Source organism: Cottoperca gobio, chromosome 1, assembly GCF_900634415.1.
Source record: "Cottoperca gobio chromosome 1, fCotGob3.1, whole genome shotgun sequence".
Lineage (NCBI taxonomy): Eukaryota > Metazoa > Chordata > Actinopteri > Perciformes > Bovichtidae > Cottoperca > Cottoperca gobio.
The window spans coordinates 19,276,925-19,297,434 of record NC_041355.1 but is presented as its reverse complement, the minus strand read 5'-3'; the positions used below and the strand labels follow the sequence as shown (position 1 = coordinate 19,297,434).

Genomic DNA, 20,510 nt, shown 5'->3' with positions numbered 1-20,510 from the left:
TCCCGCTACTGTCAGGGAGGAACTGGTGCGCCAGGATACCCAAATATGGACTGTCCGATATCAGTTTGGATCGCATGACTCAGCACCAGACTATATAGCCTATCCTTACCGATGGAATTGTTGTTGAGAATAAAAAAGGCAAAGTGGCGGTTGGAGTGTTTCAGGTGTCCCAATACGAATGGAAAATGCTCTTTGTGTTTTTGGATGGATTTGAGCTTTAAGACACATCGAAACAGTATTTTTAATAAATGGTAATTAGTGTGGATGCGCACTTGCGTCTACTGTATGTGTTTACTGGGTTAAGTTTCCCCAACGCCGAATAGGCTTCGTCTTGTTGACAGTCCTTGTTCCTGGCAATAACGTCATCAAGTGTGTCTGACATCCCGGAGGCGGGGACCACAGAGGAAACAGCCAATCACCAGGCTGGCCGGAGCGCATGTTTAGCTGGATGATATAAGTAGAGCGGAGCGCAACTGCCGCCTGTCATTAAAGAGGAAACACAAGTGGAGCTCAGATTCAGAGCAGAAAAGACTCTTCTACACACGAGTGGAATCAAAACATCTGAATTAGTCACTGGACTCCGCTTTGAATTCAACTAAAGGTACAAAACGACGACTTGGTACAGTACAGTTCCACTATTTTGGAAGTTTTGCTCTGTTTTTGATAGCTTTGGTCTTCAGTATAATAATAGAGCGGGACTTTGTGCTGGAATCAATTGGGACACTAAAAGCCTCGGTGTCCAAGCAGCATCTTTGCAGCGCACTCTTGTATTTGACTGTCTGATTTTGAAATATGTCCACAATAATGGAACAGCCTTTTTATGACGACTCGTTTCTCTCTGCTTATGGCCATCCAGGCGCAGCCTTGCCAGACTACAAGCTGCTAAAGCAGAATATGAACTTGAACTTCTCCGATTCATATCGGAACTCTAACTTCAAGTCGCAGCACCTGCGTGCCGACGGAGATTTCTATTCGTCCGGGTCGGCGGATGTGGGCTCACTGAAGCTCGCCTCTCCGGAGCTGGAGCGACTGATCATCCAAAACAGCAACGGGGTGATCACTACAACACCGACACCTGCACAATTCCTCTACAACCGCGGCATCACAGAGGAGCAGGAAGGCTTTGCTGAAGGCTTTGTTAAAGCGCTGGACGACCTACACAAAATGAACCACATGGCTCCTCCAAACGTGTCGATCGGCGGCGTCACCTGTGGGGTCCCCGGCGGTGTTGTGTGCTCGGCTCCAGCCTCGGTGTTTGGTTCATCCATGCAGCAGGACGCGCTCGAGTACACCACCCTGAGCAGCTGCACCACGAACCCCAGTCTGTCCTCTGCAGCCAGCTATCCCTCCACGACCATCAGCTACATGCCGCACCACCAGTACCACCACCATCACCAGCATCCCCAGGCCATTGCGCACGGATCGCACCATTTCCAGCACCCCCTGGCCAGCGCAGGCATCCACTCGCAGAGGTTCAGCGGGTTGAAAGAGGAGCCTCAGACGGTCCCTGACATGCTGAGCAGCGACGGGTCTCCACCGATGTCTCCCATCGATATGGAGAATCAGGACCGCATGAAAACTGAGCGCAAGCGGTTGAGGAACCGGCTCGCAGCCTCCAAGTGTCGGAGGCGCAAGCTGGAGCGCATCTCTCGCCTGGAGGACAAGGTGAAGGTTCTGAAGACAGACAACGCCGGACTGTCAAACACTGCGTCTGTACTGCGGGAGCAAGTGGCCCAACTCAAACAGAAAGTCATGACACATGTGAGCAGTGGCTGCCAGCTCATGTTGGCGCCCAAAGTGAAGTCTTATTGAAGAAACAATGCACTTTTTAAAAACACTGGACAATAACTGCACTGACAATGAACAATGTCTTAATACATTTTCTGTATAAGAGAACTGGACCATTATGATTTCTCTGGCTGAAAGAAGCAGCAGAAATCATACAAGACTAAAACACTTAGGGGCATTTTTAAATACGTTTTTATTTTTAAAAAGATGTCGTCTTGGCTTTGCCTGTTTACATTTTACTTTAATTGCGATCTGTGATACATTCTTATGTAACTTATTTGTGTTCGTCAGGTTGAGCCTGTTTTTTTTTTTTACTTGTACAGTATATATTTAAGTAAATGAAATTATGAAACTAAGAAATATGTGGTGTTGTTTCTTATTGGGGTTATTTTAAACTGTCACCTCTTGGGTTTATTACGGTAATTCTCGATAATCTCTTCTGGTCAGCAGTTAGTTTAAAACAGCAGTAGTTGCTTAACGTTGGAGACGTCCCAGCGTAGGATTGTTTCCCCATTGACGTACATAAGTCAGTCCATATATGGTCAATTTTGCTCACACGTCACACAATGAGAAGGTTTCCGGGAACTCCCTCCTACATTGCCCGTCAGAAATGCTGTGCTCTCCCCTTCACACCGCAGTGTGAGTAAATGGAGGTTTGTCAATGGGTGGTTTATTAGAGTTAGGGGAGTTTCCCCATTCTGCTCTCAATTTCCCAAAACAAGTCGTGAGAACACTAGCTCAGGAAAAATGGTTGAAAAATAAGTTCCACACAAACATGCAGCGTAGATGTCTGGTGGTTAACAGCAATTACAAGAATTAGTGTCAACAAGCTGCCTGAAATGCCTGTTGGGGAGTGGAGGTGAAATTATGTCGGTTCCACACAACACAAATTACCCAATAAATTGTTTAAAGTACGACACAGAACCAGATTATTTTATCTAAAGAGTGATTCAGCCTACATTTTTAATTCAGTAAATAAGAGACTGTTTTGAGGTGTCATCTAACATTAATTATTCAGTGAATGAGAAATAAAGTGATGTTATTATACCAGAGGTTAAAAACAGGATACATAGAGAATCAGTCATGCATATCTGTGTAAACTCAACAATCCAATCTTTCACAATTATCTACAGAACCATTGGGCAATGCCAGGTTGTTGTGCCGAGTCAAACACCAACATTACCCAAGCCTTCCCATCCTTGTGACGCACTCGGATCCTCAGCCAGGCACAGAGCCCAGCACCGATCACATCAAATTAATCCCAAAAAAAATCTGTTTTAATAAATCTTCCAAAATTGTAAAGTCACCAAGAAGTACTATAGCACCACCTAGAGGTCACAACTGGAATGACTTTCACAATATAATGTACTGCAATCCGGTTACCTTTTTCAGACAAAACACACTTAAGTCACAATTTTTTCCCCACTGTTTTAATAAAGATGGTAGCAAATCAATAAATTGCAGCAAGGAAAAATATTAATACTTATTTTCTGAAAAAGGAACTATAGTTTCAGTGCTTGAGACTATGAGGTCACCTACCACCAAGTGTACACTGGACGTACAAAGATAAAGATTGGCAACAAAAGATTTATCAAAACAAGTTTTTAAATTTAGTTGGGTTTAATACATAGATTGGACGCCATGAGATACTGCTTCACAGGGACACCTCTCATCTGAAGACAAGTGCGATGGTTAGAAAGTCGGCTAGGAGACCTTCAAGTTTACTGCTTGGAGAAGAAGGTTTTGCTCTTCTCGACGTCGGGAATGATGGTGTCGCTTCCGGGTTTCCAGCCAGCAGGGCACACTGTGCGGGGAGGGAGAAGGGACAACGTTTACCACAAGGCGTAAACAGACATTGAACTTTTTTTTAGGACAAAGCACGTGTATGAATACCCCAGAGGTTAAGCCAATAATGCATGGCTATGTCTACAAACTAAGCCCTCCAAGTCGGTTTACAGTCACACAAAGAATTTGAATAAATATGCTAAACTTCCACACCTACAACTAAAATATGAACATTAGAGATCGTATGGATCCGGTTTACAGGTGACATACAGCCCCTTATTTCTTTGGAGCAGGTGGCTCAGAATTACACATTAAACCTTTAAGTTACAAATGAATGATTTTAAGTTTCCTGTACTACGCAGAGCTAAGCAGAATTATTTGCATTGAATATTTGAGTGCAACGGTTAAATTAACTGATGCCAGAACATTAAACGGGGGTATAAACTACACAGGGATTTACTCACCCTCTCCATGTTTGTCAGTGTGCTGGAAGGCCTGGACCAGGCGCAGGGTCTCATCTACAGAGCGGCCCACAGGCAAGTCATTGATGGTGATCTGCCTCAAGATGCCCTTGTCGTCAATCACAAACAGACCCCTGAGGAGGCACAAATTGAGGTTAGTGAGGTATTGCACAACAGACATTTCTGGTAACCCAAGCTGCACAAGCACTGACTGAGATGGCATACTGCTTTACCGTGCCATCAGACAGCCCTTAGGTCCGTTAGTAAAGTACCATTTGATGGCACAGTAAAGCGGTGAAATATAAAAATCTAAATATGGTGTAAACTTGAGCTGATTTTATTCTTTTTGAGTAGCTAAAATAAGTGTTGCTGCATCCCCCATCCACAGCAGCACATCGCTTTGCTCCCGTGCTGGTAATCCTGGCCGTTTCTCCAAACTGGGGGCGTGCCTACCGTCATCTGCTGTAGAACAGCAACTATGGATAAGTACCTCATACAACCTCACTTCAACAGTCCAAACTAACCCTTTAAGTCATTAAAGTAGTCATTATACAGCAGAGTTAGTATTAAGTTCTACCAAGCTCCCACCACAAAGCGGCCACCAGCCTTTCATTTAAAAACATATTCCAACGACACAAGCAGTTTTCCTGACCTGTATGCGATGCCGTCATCCTCCTTAAGCACACCGTAGTCTCTGGAGATTGTCTTGGTGAGGTCTGCCACAAGGGGGATTTTCATGCTACCCAGACCTCCCTGCTTCCTTGGGGTGTTGATCCTGTAGGGAAAAGAAATATAATAGGCAAAAAACACATGTATAGGCCCCCAACCTGACCACAGTGCCACACTTAACTTCTGATGTACTGAACTTTAAAGTATGTCAAAAATCTAACTCAACATCAAGACCCAATGCAAACCGTTACCGCAGAAGTTATCTAGACTATGCAGAGAAGCTCCGTGACAGGAGATAAACTAGGGAGGGTGTTGCTTCATCTCTGCCAAAAACAGTTAACAGTAATAAGAAGTCCCCAACTAGGGACATCTTCATCTCAGTCATTTAATAATCTGACAATATCTACACAGTCCTGGTGCAATATTTATAATTTACTACACAGCTCAGTGAGTGCAGTTATTTTAGTGTTCAATAGCTTTTTAATAGTGTTAAGTGTGATATTTGTGGAGAAACCTGTGTAATATAATAATAAAAAATATATATCCAAGTTGAAATACATTTTCTTTTTCATAAAACAGTACTTAACAGGCAGTTCACCTGCAAAATAAAGAATAAAGAAAACGTTTGTCAAAGCAGCTCTGCTTACTCCATTTGCTGATAAATGTTTAGCTTCATGGATGTTATTTTGAAACGGTTGTTCCCACTGCATACAATCACAGAGATTACAGTAAAACTTAAGCCGCAATTTGCTTTTAGTCAGCAGCTGTTCTCACCATGCCAAGTGACTGAAGTGAGAGTCAACGGAGCAGCCGATAACCTCGCAGCCGATTTTGCGGAACTCCTCTGCCCTGTCGCTGAAAGCCACGATCTCAGTGGGACACACAAATGTGAAGTCCAGGGGGTAGAAGAAAAAGATCACATACTTCCCTGAAACACACAGAAGAAAAGAACAAGATAATTACTGACTGATCAACTCCTATTAGATATGACGTAAAATAAATGTTATTGATACCATACAGTCAAGAAGAGTTGGATTGAGGAGAGCACAATCCTCAGAGATAGTAACAATTGTGCAAATACCTCTACTACTAGTGGAGCACACATTATTTTCCAAGTTACCTTTGTAGTCCGACAGCTGGATGTCCTTGAACTGTCCATCCACTACAGCTGTGGCTTTGAAGTTTGGGGCAGGTTTGCCTATCTGAGCATTTCCAGAGGACATGGTGATGGTGGCAAATGACTGAGGGAGAGATATCACCTGTAGTTAACAGAACAATCCTGGTGCTCATAGGCCTTCATACATAAATAAAGCTCGATAGTTTATAAGAAAAGAACAAACATGACATTTTAATAAAAAAAGACCAAGTGCCTGAGGGTTATACAGACAGGCTTTGCAGCTCCTTGATCATTGGTGCACGGATCACAAGCTTGTTCAGTAAGGAAAACCAGTTAAGTCACATGCAAGTCATGTTCAGCCCTCGGGGAACAATAGCCCATTAGGAAGCTTACGTAACCATGACACGCACAAACCAATGAGAGGATACTTTTTGGATTTAAACGTTTTATAAAGGCGCGTACACAGGATTTTGCAAGTCAAGTTTTAACCTTTGAAATTATATATAAAAGTGCAAGATATAATTAACTAAACACAGTATTGGTCCAACTAGGCCTTCACAGCAGCCATGGTGTGTTGATTATTTTAAATAGATTGGTGGTACATTGGAAAAGGTGTGCATATTAACAACAGTCCTGGTCATAATTTTAAAAAAAAGACAAAAGCTAACAACCCAATATCGTCGTTAAAGTATAGATATGTGCGCCAGTAGCAGACGTTGCTCGGTCAAAGTTCATTGCTGTGGGTCAAAGTTTACAATTTCATAGTTTGTCAATTGAGGTGTTAGCAACACATGTTGAACAAAGCGAGGGGCATAGACCGGTCTCCCCTGCATGCTAGCTACAGCACAGGGACAAAGAAAGAGCCAGAAACGGGCCCAAATACTTAAGGAGGAGGGGAGCAACTGACCCGCATTGCATGGCTAGCTTAACGTTAGCTTAGTGTAGTAACCCGTCTTCTTTGTTGTCTCTTTGCTCAAAGCCAAACAGTTGCTGCTCTGGTCCAGCTGTGCAGACATAGTGCGAACGTCTCACAATAAAGAGTCACGCAAACACACAATATCAGACTCACCTGTCTTTAGGTGAAGCCGAGGAGAAGTTGGCAGCGCGGAGGCGGTTTGGTGCTGACAGGAAGAGAGCACTCAAGGAGGGACGGCTGAGTGCAAGAAGTAGGCAGGGCCAGCTGTGGCCTCCGGAAGTGAAAATAACTTATTTCAAAGTAAAGTTTGGGATTAGATCGTGTATCCATGTCGCTTAGTGGGAAGGGGAAACTTTAGATTGTATTTCTTAAATTCTTAAAAAGAAATATAGCCGTTTTTGGAGATGTTTGTGATGCTGATTCCAACCTTAGCTCCATCGATGTGACTATCAATCAACCAGTGTATAACTAAATGCTGTAATTACTGTAAGCACAATGTTGAAATACGAGTACTTTACTTGAATACTTCAATGTCATTCTAATTCATAACTTCACAACATTTCAGAAGGAAATGCTTTGTTTTTTTTAACATGACAGGAAATATTCCCTGTAAACCTCAAGATCCATTTGGAAGCTGTTCTGGAGCTTTTGCCCATATCACATGGCAGTCCTCATCTGCATAGCCTAATGAGTTTTGTTCTGTTGACTTTCTATGATGTTAGAAATGTACAGCCATGTTGACATAACACTTTAAAGAGCGTACGTAATGCTACCATGGTATATAATAGAGGTTGCATTTTTATTGTGAAATGTGCCTAAACATAAAAAGTTGTCTGCTGGTAATAATCGGTCGCTGCGCCGGAAACATCCACTTCGGTAATATCCGGCGATGTCGTCATGAATGGAACACAGCTCGGGTCAGTCGCCAGTGTTTGTCTGCGTTGAAGCGTCCCGCAAAGACTGGTGTCAAAGAATGGACAACAATAGATCGGAAAAAAGTATTGGCAAGCGATGTGCTGTATGGGGATGTGGGGCCGTCTCCAAATCTAGCCGTGGGATGTTTCTGTGGCCAAAAGATGAGAAGATGTCACGTTTATGGACAAGACAAGTGTGTCTAATGAGAGCAAACTTTGCTGGACCAGGAAAACGGGGGTCGATGAAACCGACGATTTGTGGGAAGCACTTTGAGAAATCGTGTTTCGAACAATCAACTATGATGGCCATGGAAATGGGATTCAAAAATAAGTTTAAACTGAATGCAGATGCTGTGCCCACAATACTGCCTGGACCCCAGTCAGTACAAGCCAGCACGCCGATACAGAGTCCTCCACTAAAGATACGACGATATACATTCCCCAAAAGGGAGAGAGCGAAGGTAAGCCATGCTACTTGTTGTTTAATGTATGCAAGCATAAAGCCGTAATCGGTCTGGGTCTCCTGTATGTAACGAGATTACCCCAGGCCCTAGCCGATATCTGTGTTGTGATATCCGCCATTTTATATTTCATAGAAGTAGGTCCGATTACGGCGCCGCGGCTGATATGTTGATAATAGTTTGTAGTATTAATAACTTAAGCTAATTACACTTAATGAAGTATAAATTCAATGTTTCAGGTTTCCCTATTTTATTCTGTGGTTTGGGAGTCATTTTGGATGAATAACAAATCAACAATGACGTCTAAAGCGAACAACAACAACAATACAACTCTGACTTCAAAGTATTTTGACTCTGGAGTCCTCTGCAAAGGCAAGATTCAGAGAAAAAGTCCAAATTTGCGGCCGTGACCCGTACACGCTAAAGCCGTCGGATTATATTGAGGATTTAGATTCATTACAGCCGATTGAATATCCGGATATAGGTAGTGTGCAAACACGTGACAAAACTGTGTGAGGTATGCGTGCGACGACATTTTGGTTGGAAAAAATGGCGTCTAAAGCGAACAACAACAACAATACAACTCCGACTTCTTCAAAGTATTGTGACTCTCTGGAGCGATATGGAGAAGAAAGGTCTTACAGTGTTCGGGTATATCATGAGCACACACGTTTAACGTAAACATTGAAAACATAGCTTTAGCATGAGCTCTTACCAGATCTAAAGTGGACGCCACACACACACACACACACGGGTGAATTGTGCTTTTTCTTCTGTTAAATCCTCACGAGTTATGTTACTAAACCAGCTGACGGCGTTCGGTAGACAGAAATTCATCCCTCTTTTGTGGATCGTTGTTTTTGATGATTGTAGGAAATGTAAAGAACCGTTTCTCTGGGTCACGAGTAGCGTTATGACCACAACTATACACAGCGCACAAGGTTGGCATTTTCTTTCAATCTTAGAAAATTACGAAGCGTTGCAGCAACTCACACATGAACGGTCCGCAGTCTTGGTTGTGTATATCATCCAACACCGTTGATTTACAGGTTGGGAAATAAGCGTGACGTCACATGCACACAATCTATACATGATGTTTTGTTGTCTTTAAAAACACATTTTTGAAGTCAGTCAATAGTTTTATTGACTAATTACAATGAAAAGTGAAAAATAAGGCAGACAGACACACGTCTCCAGGTCTGCTGGTTAAAGCTACCCTTCATTCACGGTTCAACACGTGTCCATAATGAATTTCCTCTGATCATATTCCCTGAGGAAAAGCAGGAAGCCCACAGTAAGTTCTGCAGCCACCAGACCGAGAGACCACAGGTCTATTGGCTCCTTGAAGTCCAGACCCAGCATGACCTCTGGTGCCCTGAGCAAAGAGGAATACTTCATGTATCAAAACTAACTTTGATTTATTTTCCAGCACAGACACAGCATCTGTGCCACATGTTCTTTTCCCTCCAGTTTCTGTACTTACCTGTACCACAGACTCGGACACGTGGCGAGCCAGGAATAAGTCAATATGCTTGACTTGCGGCGGCTACTGCCAGCGGTTCACAACCTTTATAATTTCAGGCTTTAAATCAGCATGCATGATTCAGGGCCTTGAGGTAGAGCAGCGCTGTGGTCAGCTGAAGAAACACAAAGATTTACTTTGTTCTTGTTAGTATAAGACTATGTACAAAGTTATTGATTTCACACTAAATTTTAATAAAACCCCTTTTACCTGTAATGCAGAATTTTTACAGTGTTTTATTTGTGCTTTTAGACTAGTTCATAATGGTAAAACCATAAGATTATCTTTTCAGTGTCTGACCTGTATGATTAAATCAAGTCTTTGTTTGGTCATTTTGGTAGACTGAGTTACTTGAAGTTTTCCTGACGCATACAAAGTTGCAAACCTGGTCAGCCTCAGTGGCCAGTAATCATTTCATGCCAGTTCAGTCTTTATTGTCTCGCATTGTCTTGCAGCATGGCAAATAAGCAACAATATATTAAACTGGTAAAAGCAATGAATATGTTCAACCTAATTAGTGTCAATAATCAGGAATATTAAATAAAGCCGCATAATAATACAGAGAAGTAAAAAAGCATAAAGTCAATCCAAATGGAAAAATTGAACTTTGAGGTTTTAAGTACCTCCAAAGTGCTTTTCAAACTTCAGACAGGTTCCTCAATAGGACAAGTAGATATTTTTAAGGTGAAAACTTTTTTTTAGTCTCAATGAAACCAAGCTCTGAAAAAGGACAGTAGTTGCTGGGAAATTTCTGCGATTACGATTCACTGAATAATGCATTTCAACTTATGTTCTCGCATCCATAGAGTATTTTCTCTTAAAGTGTGGTTTTCATTACTAGTTAGGTCAGAGGTCAAGCATGTGATACTTACCAGTAACATTAAATAGGTGACTTCAGTGGGACACTAGTTACTAATCCTTTAAAAATAAAGTAGTAATATCTATCTAATCTACTGTGAAATGCCTTTCTGTGTAGATTGTCAGTGGATGGCACATTTGGTCACCTGAATTCTGTTGGTATAGCCTCAGGGCTTTTATTTTGAAAAATATACAGCACCGGGAATGTGTGGAGTAGACCACTAGTTCCGCTAAGCTTGTCAGTGTCTGGTCTGAAACTGATGAAACGTTACTGAGGCAGTCTGGTCAAGCAGTTAGGTAAATTAACTTTTATATAAAATTGACAATTGTAGTTTCGTTTCCATTCCAGGATTCGTAGGATGTGTAGCAAGTCGCAGTTTTGCATAAGTGACGTTTCATTTGAGCTAGCATGCAGCTAACGTTAGCTTGTTTCCAGAGCAAAACAATGGGTGCAAAAGCGCTATCCTAAATTAGCTTTAACTACAAGACGCTTCAGCCGTTTACCACTTTATAAGAAGTGTATTGAGTTTTGCTCTAAGAGATGTTAAAATGCGAACAATAACATGAGAAATATGGACGTTTCTCTAACAGTGGATAACGTTACAAGTTGCAATCCACAGCTATATATATATATATATATATATATATATATATATATATATTTTTTTTTTAACAGGCAACAAAAAGTTGTCGCGAGTTTACGATCGTGTCAAATTATTGGACATGAAACACTAGATGTAGTGAGCATAATTTACAAGACTGATTCCCCCTCTCTTTAAAACATTATAGGTTGAACACTGTCGTTAAAACGGTATTACAATAATAAGTAATCTATCTACACTTTTAACAATTGTCGCTCCACCTTGCGACCGTTGTCAGCCAGTGACGTCATGAGGTTGGTAGGCTACAGTTTGTTCACATCTGCAACTATTGACAGCAGCACTCACAACCACTGTACTATAAACTATAAACAAACTATAAAGCGATGCAAAGGTGGGTCACTTTTGTATTGCCCCTGGATGCAGCAATGAATTTTATAAAGTCAAAAGACACGGAAATTTGTCCATGAAAGTTGTCCACTTTCATGCTTTACCTCTTAAGAGGGAGATAGTTTCATCGCTGGCTAGTTGCATTGAAAAGAGAGTACTCCAGTTCGCCGTGGTGCTACAGTTTGTAGTGAGCACTTTTTAAACGAGGACTATGTGAAGGAGAAGGCTTTTGAGTCAAGCGTACTGGTGGTTCGCCGGACCAATAAACTAAAGTCCGAGGCTGCTCCCTCTGTGTTTGGGTGTACAGACCGTCTGACCCAGTCTACTAGCAAAGAAGTAGCTGTGCCCCGTCAGGAAAGGGCCCAACGGCACTCCAGCCTTGTAGATCAGAAAGAGGTAGGGCCTACAACCCAGCTTTCTTACCCTGGCAGGATAGGGACTATGGCCTATTCACTAGGTAGCCTATTCACTTCAGTCAATCTTTTTTTTATCGCACATTTCACTTAAAGGGGCAATGTGTAATTCCTAGCCAGCTGCTCCAAATATTTAGAGTGCCGGATTTGACCTCGCCTCTCCTCTACTTCTGAAACCCTGGCAGCCAGTCAAAATAACACTGCTATTTTATCGTTGTTACATGTGGCAACAGCCTATAGTTTACATTAGCCAGCTTTTTGTTTACTCTGCCACTAACTGGGAGCTATATGGTCCATGAACGTTTTGATAGATTGTTTATTTGTAATAAATCCAAAGTGGCAGAAAGAACGGTAAAAACTATGAGTTGCTGCCACTTTAAATATAATCAAATATACAAACTATCAAAACATACACAGACCCTGTACCTTCAACGCAATTTACAAATCCCTTGGGTCAGCTATACTTCTTCATCCTCTCATGTTGGACTGAGGGCAGACTGGACGCTACAGTCACTCACTACCGCCTCTCGAGGAACAAGTGGTATTACAAGACGGGACAGGGCTAGTTACATAGTATGCTAATTTCAGTAGATATCTCAACGCAATACATAGACGTCTTTGGCATAACGTCAACACGTTTACCTCTTCACATTCTGTTGATAATGTTAGTTCATTGTCTTAATGTTTTAAACTCTGGCATATCTTACACATTACATCTTTTAACTTCTCCTTGTTACCGGAGAAGAAATGAGTGTTACCAAGGTCTCTGATAGGCCATGTGGCTTTGGCCTTCACCCATTTGCTTGAATAAGGTGCACTAGACATAACATACTGTTAAACAGTTTGTCATCAATAACACAAGCTTTCAAAATAAGTTCTGACATTGCACTGTACATGTTTCATATTAGCTGAACTGATAACAGTTTAAGGTTGTCAGAGTAATCTAACACAAAGACAAATAAAACATGGCATCTTAAATGCAAAAGGTTTTCACAAGAATAACCAAAACACTTTAATTGTTTTAAACTTAACTTTTTCAAAATGATGTGTTAATGTACAGAGAGCGGGTCAGTATTGCAAAAATGAAACCCGACAGGGTGATGAAGGAACCTGAGGAGAAGGTTAGGTTTTTTAAAGATGTTTAGAGTCAGGGTAATGCAGGGAAGTTACATGTTTATTTTGCATTTTGGAAGATTAGACAACTAAAAATCCATAAAATATTTTCTCATCTGCATTTGTTTTACACCAAAATAATGTTATTAATTTATTTAATCCTCCATTCAGTTGTGTACACAGGAGCCGCAGAGAGTCAACGTTCCCATCCCTCAAAAGAAACCCACAAGTTTATCAGCAGCCATGGATTCACACGGTAGGACACACTGTTATGAATGAGCCACCAATAATTACATTATTTGTTATGTTACGTTGTTACAAGAGCCTGAAGGTGCTTGTTCATTATTATTTCAATGGTCATAACCTTTGATTATCTTTCATTATATACATTCTTGAACCATTTCATCATTATTTTGAGTAAAACAGAACCCAAGTCTGAAAACGTACAACATTTAAGAATGCAAGTTCACATTTACAATTATATTCCATTTCACCATATGCATTTAATTGTTCTGTTTACAATGCTTGATTTATAGAGATGCATTGGATCGATATTGGGTCCGATGCTGACCTTATTAATCTAATCAGATATCGTCCAGAAACACAGCCAGAAGCCAAACAAAGTTTACTTCTATTATGGCACTATAAAACTCAAAATTGTGTTTCTGCTTCAAAGTATGTTCAGTCAATGATCGGGGGCCAACGCCTCGGGTTTTAGTGCCACAGCAGTCTGGCCTCTGTTTCGAGCAGTGTGATACAGATGTGCTGCAGACTTAACATTTGGGGAAAAGAAAGCTGGTATTGGATCGGTATCTGAATTTGTATCAGGAGAGAAAAAGTTGTGTTGGTGAAAACGTCTTGTTTTGTGTTCATTGCCACTCAGTGTTATCAAATCTTGATAAGTAAAGTTTGCCACGTGGCCATATTTTAATTGGCTCACTACAAAACAAGCTTCAGGCTTGTTTTCTTTCTTTGCTAGAGAAACTGGCTGAAGTGTTTCCGTTCAATTTGTGATGACAATCTCCCATCTGACCTTCCCAACAGCAACCCCGCAGTCAGTCATATGTGAGGTCTGTGGAACGTTCTTTGAGACACGAAAAGGCCTCTCCAGCCATGCCCGCCTCCATCTACGGCAGCTCGGTGTGACATTGTCAGAAAGCAGCGGCGCTCCCATTGAACTCCTCTACGAGCTCATGCAGGAGAGAGGTGGCTCCCTCCCAGATTTCAAAGCAGACTCCTCTGCAGCGGGCCTGACCACTCTCAAAAAAACACCCCAGCAGGAGTCCAGGACACCTTCAGCCCCAGAGGACAGTAGTGACTCCTTCAAAGCAGGGAGTAGAGTTACGACAACTCCGCAACAGATGGATCATCGGGGATCTCCAGCCAGACCCAAAGAGTCACCAACCTCTGTCCTCCCCTCGCCCCCCGCTGGTCTTAGGCTGGTTGAGCCGAGAGCAAGTGAAGGCAGCAGCTCATCCTCAGAGCGACAAACCCCAACCAAGCCAATGTGGGCACCGCTCGCAACTGACGCCCCCATCTCCTTAGGTACGGCTGAATTCTGAATAGATGTATTAAAGAAATGTTAAAAGTGTTGAAGGAGTGTGCCAGACAAATCTTTAACACCCAGGTTTTTTTATTGGGGTTTTATCTTTCTTTATGTCATTTTGTGGCATATTTTCTGTTCACTGTATATGACGGTACATCATAGAGCAAAGGCAAATGTTCAGTTTACATTACACGTAGCACATTGAAACACAAATATTCACTGTTTACATACAAATGTGCATACCCTTTTCATTGGCTAATTTACTGACACAATAATTAGGTTTTGAAGCACGATTTAAATGTTTTGGGTGAGTTACTACCTCTTGCAGAAATGCATTGGAGTTGTCCTGTCCCATGGAACCATTGTAACAATTGTGCTTACAGTTTCGAAAATGTTAAGACCTTTTTAAAAGAAAATTTGCCAAAGAGATTGAGAAAAATGTTTGTAACATTTGTTTCTATAAAGTTAACATGACCTCATTGTCTCCTTGAGACTGGGTTCCTTTTATTCATCATTTTCTTTAATCTTGCAGCTTCAGACACCAAAGATGAAGTCCATGTGTGCCAACTTTGTGGCTGCTGGTACGGGACACGCAAAGGCCTCTCCAGTCATGCTCGGATCCACCTGCGCCAGATTGGAATCCCTGACAGCGACATCAAGGGCAACCCTATTGATTTGCTTTACCAGATCATGGAGGAGGAGGACCTCAAGCCCATCCGCAGCGAACAACAGGGGAAGCTCACCTCAAACAACCCCTCCAGATCCTCCTCTAAACGGCCCTCCAATCGGTCCACTCCATCTGCGTCTCCACCCAGCAAACGGCCGAAATCGTCGGAGAACTTTACCTGTATTCTGTGCGGAGAGGAGTTTGAGAACCGTAAAGGCCTGGCCATCCACGCACGTGCTCACCTGCGTCAGATCGGAGTGGTTGACCTGCCGGGGAAAACCTCTGCAATTGATACCGTGCAGGAGCTGGTCAGCAGTGGCATGCTGGAAGCCATACACCCTCCCCAAACGAACAATACAACCAGCTCATCTGCAGCCTCGTTTCCCTCCACTTCCGCTTCCCAAAGCCCTGCAAAGTACTCTCGGTCTCCTCTCAACAGGGCCCCAAAGGCTAAGAAAGGCTTTCGGCTCGCAGTGGACCCCCTTCACAGGAGGCCCAAGCCTGAGCCTGTGGAGATTGAGGTGTCTGTTGAACCGCAGGGATCCAGCACCAACAGCAACTCTCCCACGCAGAAGTCACCTGCTGCTCCAAAGCCCCTTAATGCAGGTAAAGCACATGCTAGTTGTTTGGTACCATTACTTGTTATTACAGTCCCAAGTTGAGTTCTTGATTCATACTCTCAGATAGGGCTGCAGCTACGGATTATTTTCATTATCGATTCATCTACCGATTTATTTTCTTGATTAGTCATTGGTCTATAAAATGTCTAAGGTGATGCCTTTTTAAATGTCTTGTTTTGTCAGTCCAAAACTAAAAGGTAATCAGTTTAATATGATATAAAACCGAGGAAAGCATGAAGTCTGAGAGGCTGAAAACAGCGTTTTCTTCTATTTTTCCATTAAATTACTTTAACGGTTAATAGATTCTTCAAAATAGTTGCAGCTCCACTCTCAGCAGCTGTCATTTATCCCTTATTTTAAGCATTTATACATTTGTTTGTATGTCTAGGTACACCAAAGTGGATTCATCCTCTTTATTTCATTTGTATGTCCTCCACAGAGTTACAATCCCCACCAACAGTCCTTTGCGATTTCTGTGGCCAGCTGTTTGACACACGCAAAGCCCTGTCATGCCACGCCCGCGCCCATCTGCGCCAGCTCGGCCTCTCCTGGTCAATCAAAACATCGCCGATTGATCTCCTCAGAGAGGTCATGATGCGCGGTGAAGAAGGCAAGAAAGTGTATTTGCCCGCCACATCATTAGGCAAAGCCACATGGACCCCTCAAGGCTCCAGAAGGTCCCTGGACAGCCTCCAGCCAGGGGAAGCAGCCACCAATCCCTCCACCTCACCCCTGGATTACTCCATGAAGGAGAAATCCTCGTCTGGCAGGAGTGGGGCTTCACACACTGGTAAACCATTAACACCACTGTAACGCAATAGTCAGGCAAATTATGTCACTTTAACAACCGTGTTGTTATGACGGTGAGCCACACTCTGTGTCGCATGTTTCTTGACTAAGATAAACAAGGACACTGAGTGAATCCTACATTTAAAAACTCAGACTTTATAGCCTTTTATTAGCCTCTTTTCCATGTTATCTCTTCATGAGACGCATCCCACAATGCAATTCTGCCCTCAACACATTCTCAGCTCTTTAGCCATTACGCAGCTGTCCCTTTATCTATCTTACTGATTCTACCTGCATGCACGAACATCCACATGTACATTTCATGATGGGTTTTGTTCCGTTAGAGATGGAATCACTGTAGATTAAGTATAGCGTGAAACTATTCCTGGAACTCCCTGAACGGGTGATGCATGTATAATCTGTAATTCGTACTGTAGATACTAGTTCTTGTTTTAAAATATCTCGCCTTTTTTGTGTCAGAAGCTTCCTGTGAGCTTTGCGGGTTTTGCTTTGAAAATCGCAAGGCTCTGGCCAGTCACGCGCGGGCCCACCTCCGACAGCTAGGAATCATTGAATGGAAAGCAGACGGCGCGAGTTCGCCAATCGACCTCCTCAGTGAGTTGATCCGGAGGGACCCTGTCAAGGTAGCAGCAATAACCAGACGCTATCGTACCGGAGACTTTTACATCAAGAAGGTGGGCTGTTCTCTAAAATATGCTTCAAATAGTTCCCAATCAGATTTTCATACAGTGTATTGAGCCATGTAAAATCTAATTTACTGTACATTTGTTTCCTTTTAGTCCCAGAGAGGTGCTGCTTCTCCTTCTCTGTCCACAGACTCTGACTCTGTGCCCGGCAGCAGCCTGAAGCCTTCGGTAGGCAGAGAGAACGTGGGTGTGACCGCCGGCTCATCCAGACACTCGCACAGCCACACGCGGTCTATTGCAGCGCAGCGCAGCGATCCTGGCGTGCGATCCCTAAGGGGTGAGAGATGGAAAAAGCCAGATACAGATATACCGTAATTGATTTAAAAAAACATTTCGATTTTTATCTCACGCATGCGACTTTAATACTCTTCTCTGTGGTTTCAGGAGTCAACCTACCAAAACGTGTTGCACCTGCAGGGGGAGAAAATCAGAACACCAATTCCCAGCAGCCATCACGGTCAGGCAGCATCCCAGCTATGCTTCCAAAGCCTCCGCTAACACCGCTGGTCAAACTGGTCGGCAAAATCTACTCCCTCAAGTGCAGGTCAGTCTATGAATACAAAGAAACACCTTAATCTTTTTCTTTTTCTTTTTGTCTTTTTGGGGGGGTTCTCTTTTTTGCTTGGTGATATTGTCATGTCATTATGTTCCTGTGTGTGTTGTTTTGTATTATATTGCCTGTATTAAAAAGAAAGGAGAAAGATACAGATATACTGCACAAGACATCTAGAATGTTTCCATTTTAACATGAAGTTTGAATATTTCACTCAGACAATGTGGAGTATTGTGGATGATTTCAACAAGATACAGTAACTGAAGTGTAAAGAAATGTCATAAAATCATAATTCACTCTTATAATGAACACTAACTATTTCTATGTTGCCCAGTCGTACACAAGATGTACTTTGTTTATAAGGAAATAGTTGTACCTCATTGAATGCTCATATCTCTCTCGCTCTCGCTCTCGCTCTCTCTCTCTCTGTGTGTGTGTAGGTTCTGTGAGGAAGTGTTTCATGGACCTCTGTCAGTTCAGGAGCGTTGGATCACACACCTGCAGAAACACATCCTGTCACTGGGCTACAAAGGCAAAGCCTCTCCTCCTGCTGCAGCAGTGGCAGCTCCAGCGCTCGTCCATCCAGTCGCTGTGTAGTCCACAAAGTCTTTCTGCAATTCACATTAAACAAGGTCATTTTCAAATGTCACGTCAGAGTCAAGAGGAAGTTTTTACGTCTACTTAGAGGCAACAACTTGAGGCAAAAAAGTGCAAATTGGATGTTCCTTGTTTGTCCTCGAGAGGGTAAGCATGCGCCTTATGCGGAAAACAGCAGAAAGTAATCCACTCAGGTAAAATCCACCAGATACAATAGATCCCAATGCTGAATATCCGGTTCCCCCATCCCTCATGTTGATGTTCAGTGCTTTTCCTCTTCCTGCTCTTCCCACCATCTGTGTCGATGTTGTGAATGTGTTTTGAGTGTGAATATTTGTCATTAACACGTTTCATTTCTCAACTGAGAGAATAATCCTGGTTGCCATTTCACTGTGATACACTTGATCTCCTTTATATGCTTTTGAATTGAGGCTTGTTTTATACATTACTTTTTGAAGTATTTCATTATACATCTGCAAGGATTCTTTATTTTGTCTCAAATGGCAAAATATTTTGAATAACAAAACACTGATTCCAACAAAGTTAGACACATCGTATGAGCTGGTGATAACTTGGTTGAAAAAAAGTGTTATTAGTAATTTAATGTCCTAGAAATGTAACGGCTCAAACGTCGTGACCATAGTGACGTATAACTGCATATAATGTACTGTGTTGCTGGTCTTTTTACATTAGTTTTTTTAACACTTATGTTAATTAAATTGTGTGTTTTTGTATGTAACCATATAGTGCGTGTGTTTTTTTTTTTTTTCAAACACTGTATGATGACGTACAACGTGCACTTCCCCAGCAGCCACTGTAAGACTCCATAATATCATACAGTGTGTCCACAGTAGCCACTCAACTCAAGCCAACATATTGAACAGTTCCTCATGTAATTCAAAAGATTGCTTAGACATAAAACTGTCTGTCAGATAGATGTAACATAACTGACCGCTGTGTGTCAGGCACATTTAACATTTCAAGCCCAGCAAGATGTAATCCCCGCTCATGGAAGAACGTTTGAACAGCGCTGTGGAAAAACTAAAGCGTTTGTCTTGGCCGTATTTCTCCACAGTCTTCGAAGCAGATTGCTTCTTTTCTGTGGTTCTTAAAAATGTTCCTTTATTTACACATTCCTTGTAACATCCAGGCGTAATATTTCTTCTCTGCCATGTTGTTTTGTACCAGAAGCTCCCCTTTGTTTAAGCTCATTCTCACGGTCATAGATAACATTGCCGTTTCACACAGCCTTGTGTCTTGAACATTGGGGAAATCGTGAAGAGGAAAAAAATGCACATTCGGCACCAGAGTGCAACTTTTTCTGTGTTCTTGTAAACCAGGACTTTCTGTACTCCTCAGTCCTGATGTTTGCATTTTGTGGACATCATGTTGTTGGTAGGTGAGTCTGATAAGTCTGTTGCTAGAGATTTGACTTCAGAGCAAAATGTCTCTGAGCTGCAATCTCCTGTGTCCATAATGTTCAGAGTGTGGCTTTTGATTGACTTTCCAGGACTATAGACATCAATGTGTTGTCATGGGGTCATTAATCTAACTACCCGTGCAGCTTCTGCACTCCATCCTTTATTGCCCTTTTTAGATGGAGCCTGAATCCCTCTGCTCGACGAAGGGGAAAGATTTAAATTGGTACCTCAGCACACAGCCATAAAGAATAATGTGCCTCGTGCGTCTGCTCAGATTCTCTCAAAACGTCATACAGTTAGAACATCCTCGAAATCTGAAGAACATTGCAAAAAAGATTTATTCTAATTTCTCATTACTAAGCGTGTCCACGACTATTCAGCTGTTTTATACATTTCAATCTGTCACACTCCTTGTTGACATTTTTGTCCTAAGTATATCGAACAGTTGCTGAAGGACCCTGGCTGAGAGGATGATTATTCCTTTTCTGTTTTCTGCTCTGTCCCCCCCCCATACACAGTATATGGTCTCTACTCTCTGTCTCTGCTATATATTCACGTCGCATGGATGATCTCTGAAGTCTGCAATTTACTACCAACTACCACT

General features: G+C 42.3%; 3 protein-coding genes across 5 annotated transcripts; 2 read left to right on the top strand and 1 right to left on the bottom strand.

The window, feature by feature from the left end:
- The first annotated feature begins 131 nt into the window (after positions 1-131).
- LOC115007116 (transcription factor jun-B-like) lies at positions 132-2,702 on the top strand. The gene has a single exon (XM_029429822.1). The coding sequence runs from the start codon at positions 793-795 to the stop codon at positions 1,810-1,812; it is 1,020 nt and encodes a 339-aa protein (XP_029285682.1). The 5' UTR covers positions 132-792; the 3' UTR covers positions 1,813-2,702.
- A 494-nt stretch (positions 2,703-3,196) lies between these two features.
- prdx2 (peroxiredoxin 2) lies at positions 3,197-7,026 on the bottom strand. Its single transcript, XM_029429834.1, has 6 exons — positions 6,890-7,026; positions 5,824-5,944; positions 5,478-5,631; positions 4,687-4,809; positions 4,038-4,168; positions 3,197-3,592 (listed from the first exon to the last, which is right to left on the bottom strand). The coding sequence occupies exons 2-6, from the start codon at positions 5,924-5,926 to the stop codon at positions 3,510-3,512; spliced, it is 594 nt and encodes a 197-aa protein (XP_029285694.1). The 5' UTR covers positions 5,927-5,944; positions 6,890-7,026; the 3' UTR covers positions 3,197-3,509.
- A 617-nt stretch (positions 7,027-7,643) lies between these two features.
- Positions 7,644-19,224, top strand: LOC115015688 (protein Wiz-like). 3 transcript variants are annotated; one of them, XM_029443215.1, is made up of 9 exons: positions 7,644-8,111; positions 13,178-13,262; positions 14,051-14,551; positions 15,085-15,825; positions 16,279-16,629; positions 17,112-17,323; positions 17,429-17,612; positions 17,720-17,879; positions 18,329-19,224. In XM_029443215.1, the coding sequence occupies exons 1-9, from the start codon at positions 7,710-7,712 to the stop codon at positions 18,483-18,485; spliced, it is 2,793 nt and encodes a 930-aa protein (XP_029299075.1). In that variant the 5' UTR covers positions 7,644-7,709; the 3' UTR covers positions 18,486-19,224. The 3 variants fall into 3 exon arrangements, with proteins under 3 accessions (XP_029299075.1, XP_029299066.1, XP_029299083.1); XM_029443206.1 differs by having other exon boundaries at positions 17,109-17,323; XM_029443223.1 differs by lacking the exon at positions 7,644-8,111 and adding an exon at positions 10,683-10,788 and having other exon boundaries at positions 17,109-17,323.
- Positions 19,225-20,510: the final 1,286 nt, after the last annotated feature.

What these genes read in the sequence shown, in the direction of transcription:
- LOC115015688 (XM_029443206.1), top strand. Translation starts at nt 7,710, where the DNA reads ATGGACAACAATAGATCGGAAAAAAGTATTGGCAAGCGATGTGCTGTA. An exon ending in TCCAAAGCCCCTTAATGCAG is followed by an intron (nt 15,826 to 16,278) that starts GTAAAGCACATG and finishes TGTCCTCCACAG; the next exon opens with AGTTACAATCCCCACCAACA. An exon ending in GAGTGGGGCTTCACACACTG is followed by an intron (nt 16,630 to 17,108) that starts GTAAACCATTAA and finishes TTTTTGTGTCAG; the next exon opens with AAGCTTCCTGTGAGCTTTGC.
- LOC115007116 (XM_029429822.1), top strand. Translation starts at nt 793, where the DNA reads ATGTCCACAATAATGGAACAGCCTTTTTATGACGACTCGTTTCTCTCT.
- prdx2 (XM_029429834.1), bottom strand. Translation starts at nt 5,926, where the DNA reads ATGTCCTCTGGAAATGCTCAGATAGGCAAACCTGCCCCAAACTTCAAA. An exon ending in CACTTCAGTCACTTGGCATG is followed by an intron (nt 4,810 to 5,477) that starts GTGAGAACAGCT and finishes TTTTCCCTACAG; the next exon opens with GATCAACACCCCAAGGAAGC. An exon ending in GATGACGGCATCGCATACAG is followed by an intron (nt 4,169 to 4,686) that starts GTCAGGAAAACT and finishes GTGCCTCCTCAG; the next exon opens with GGGTCTGTTTGTGATTGACG.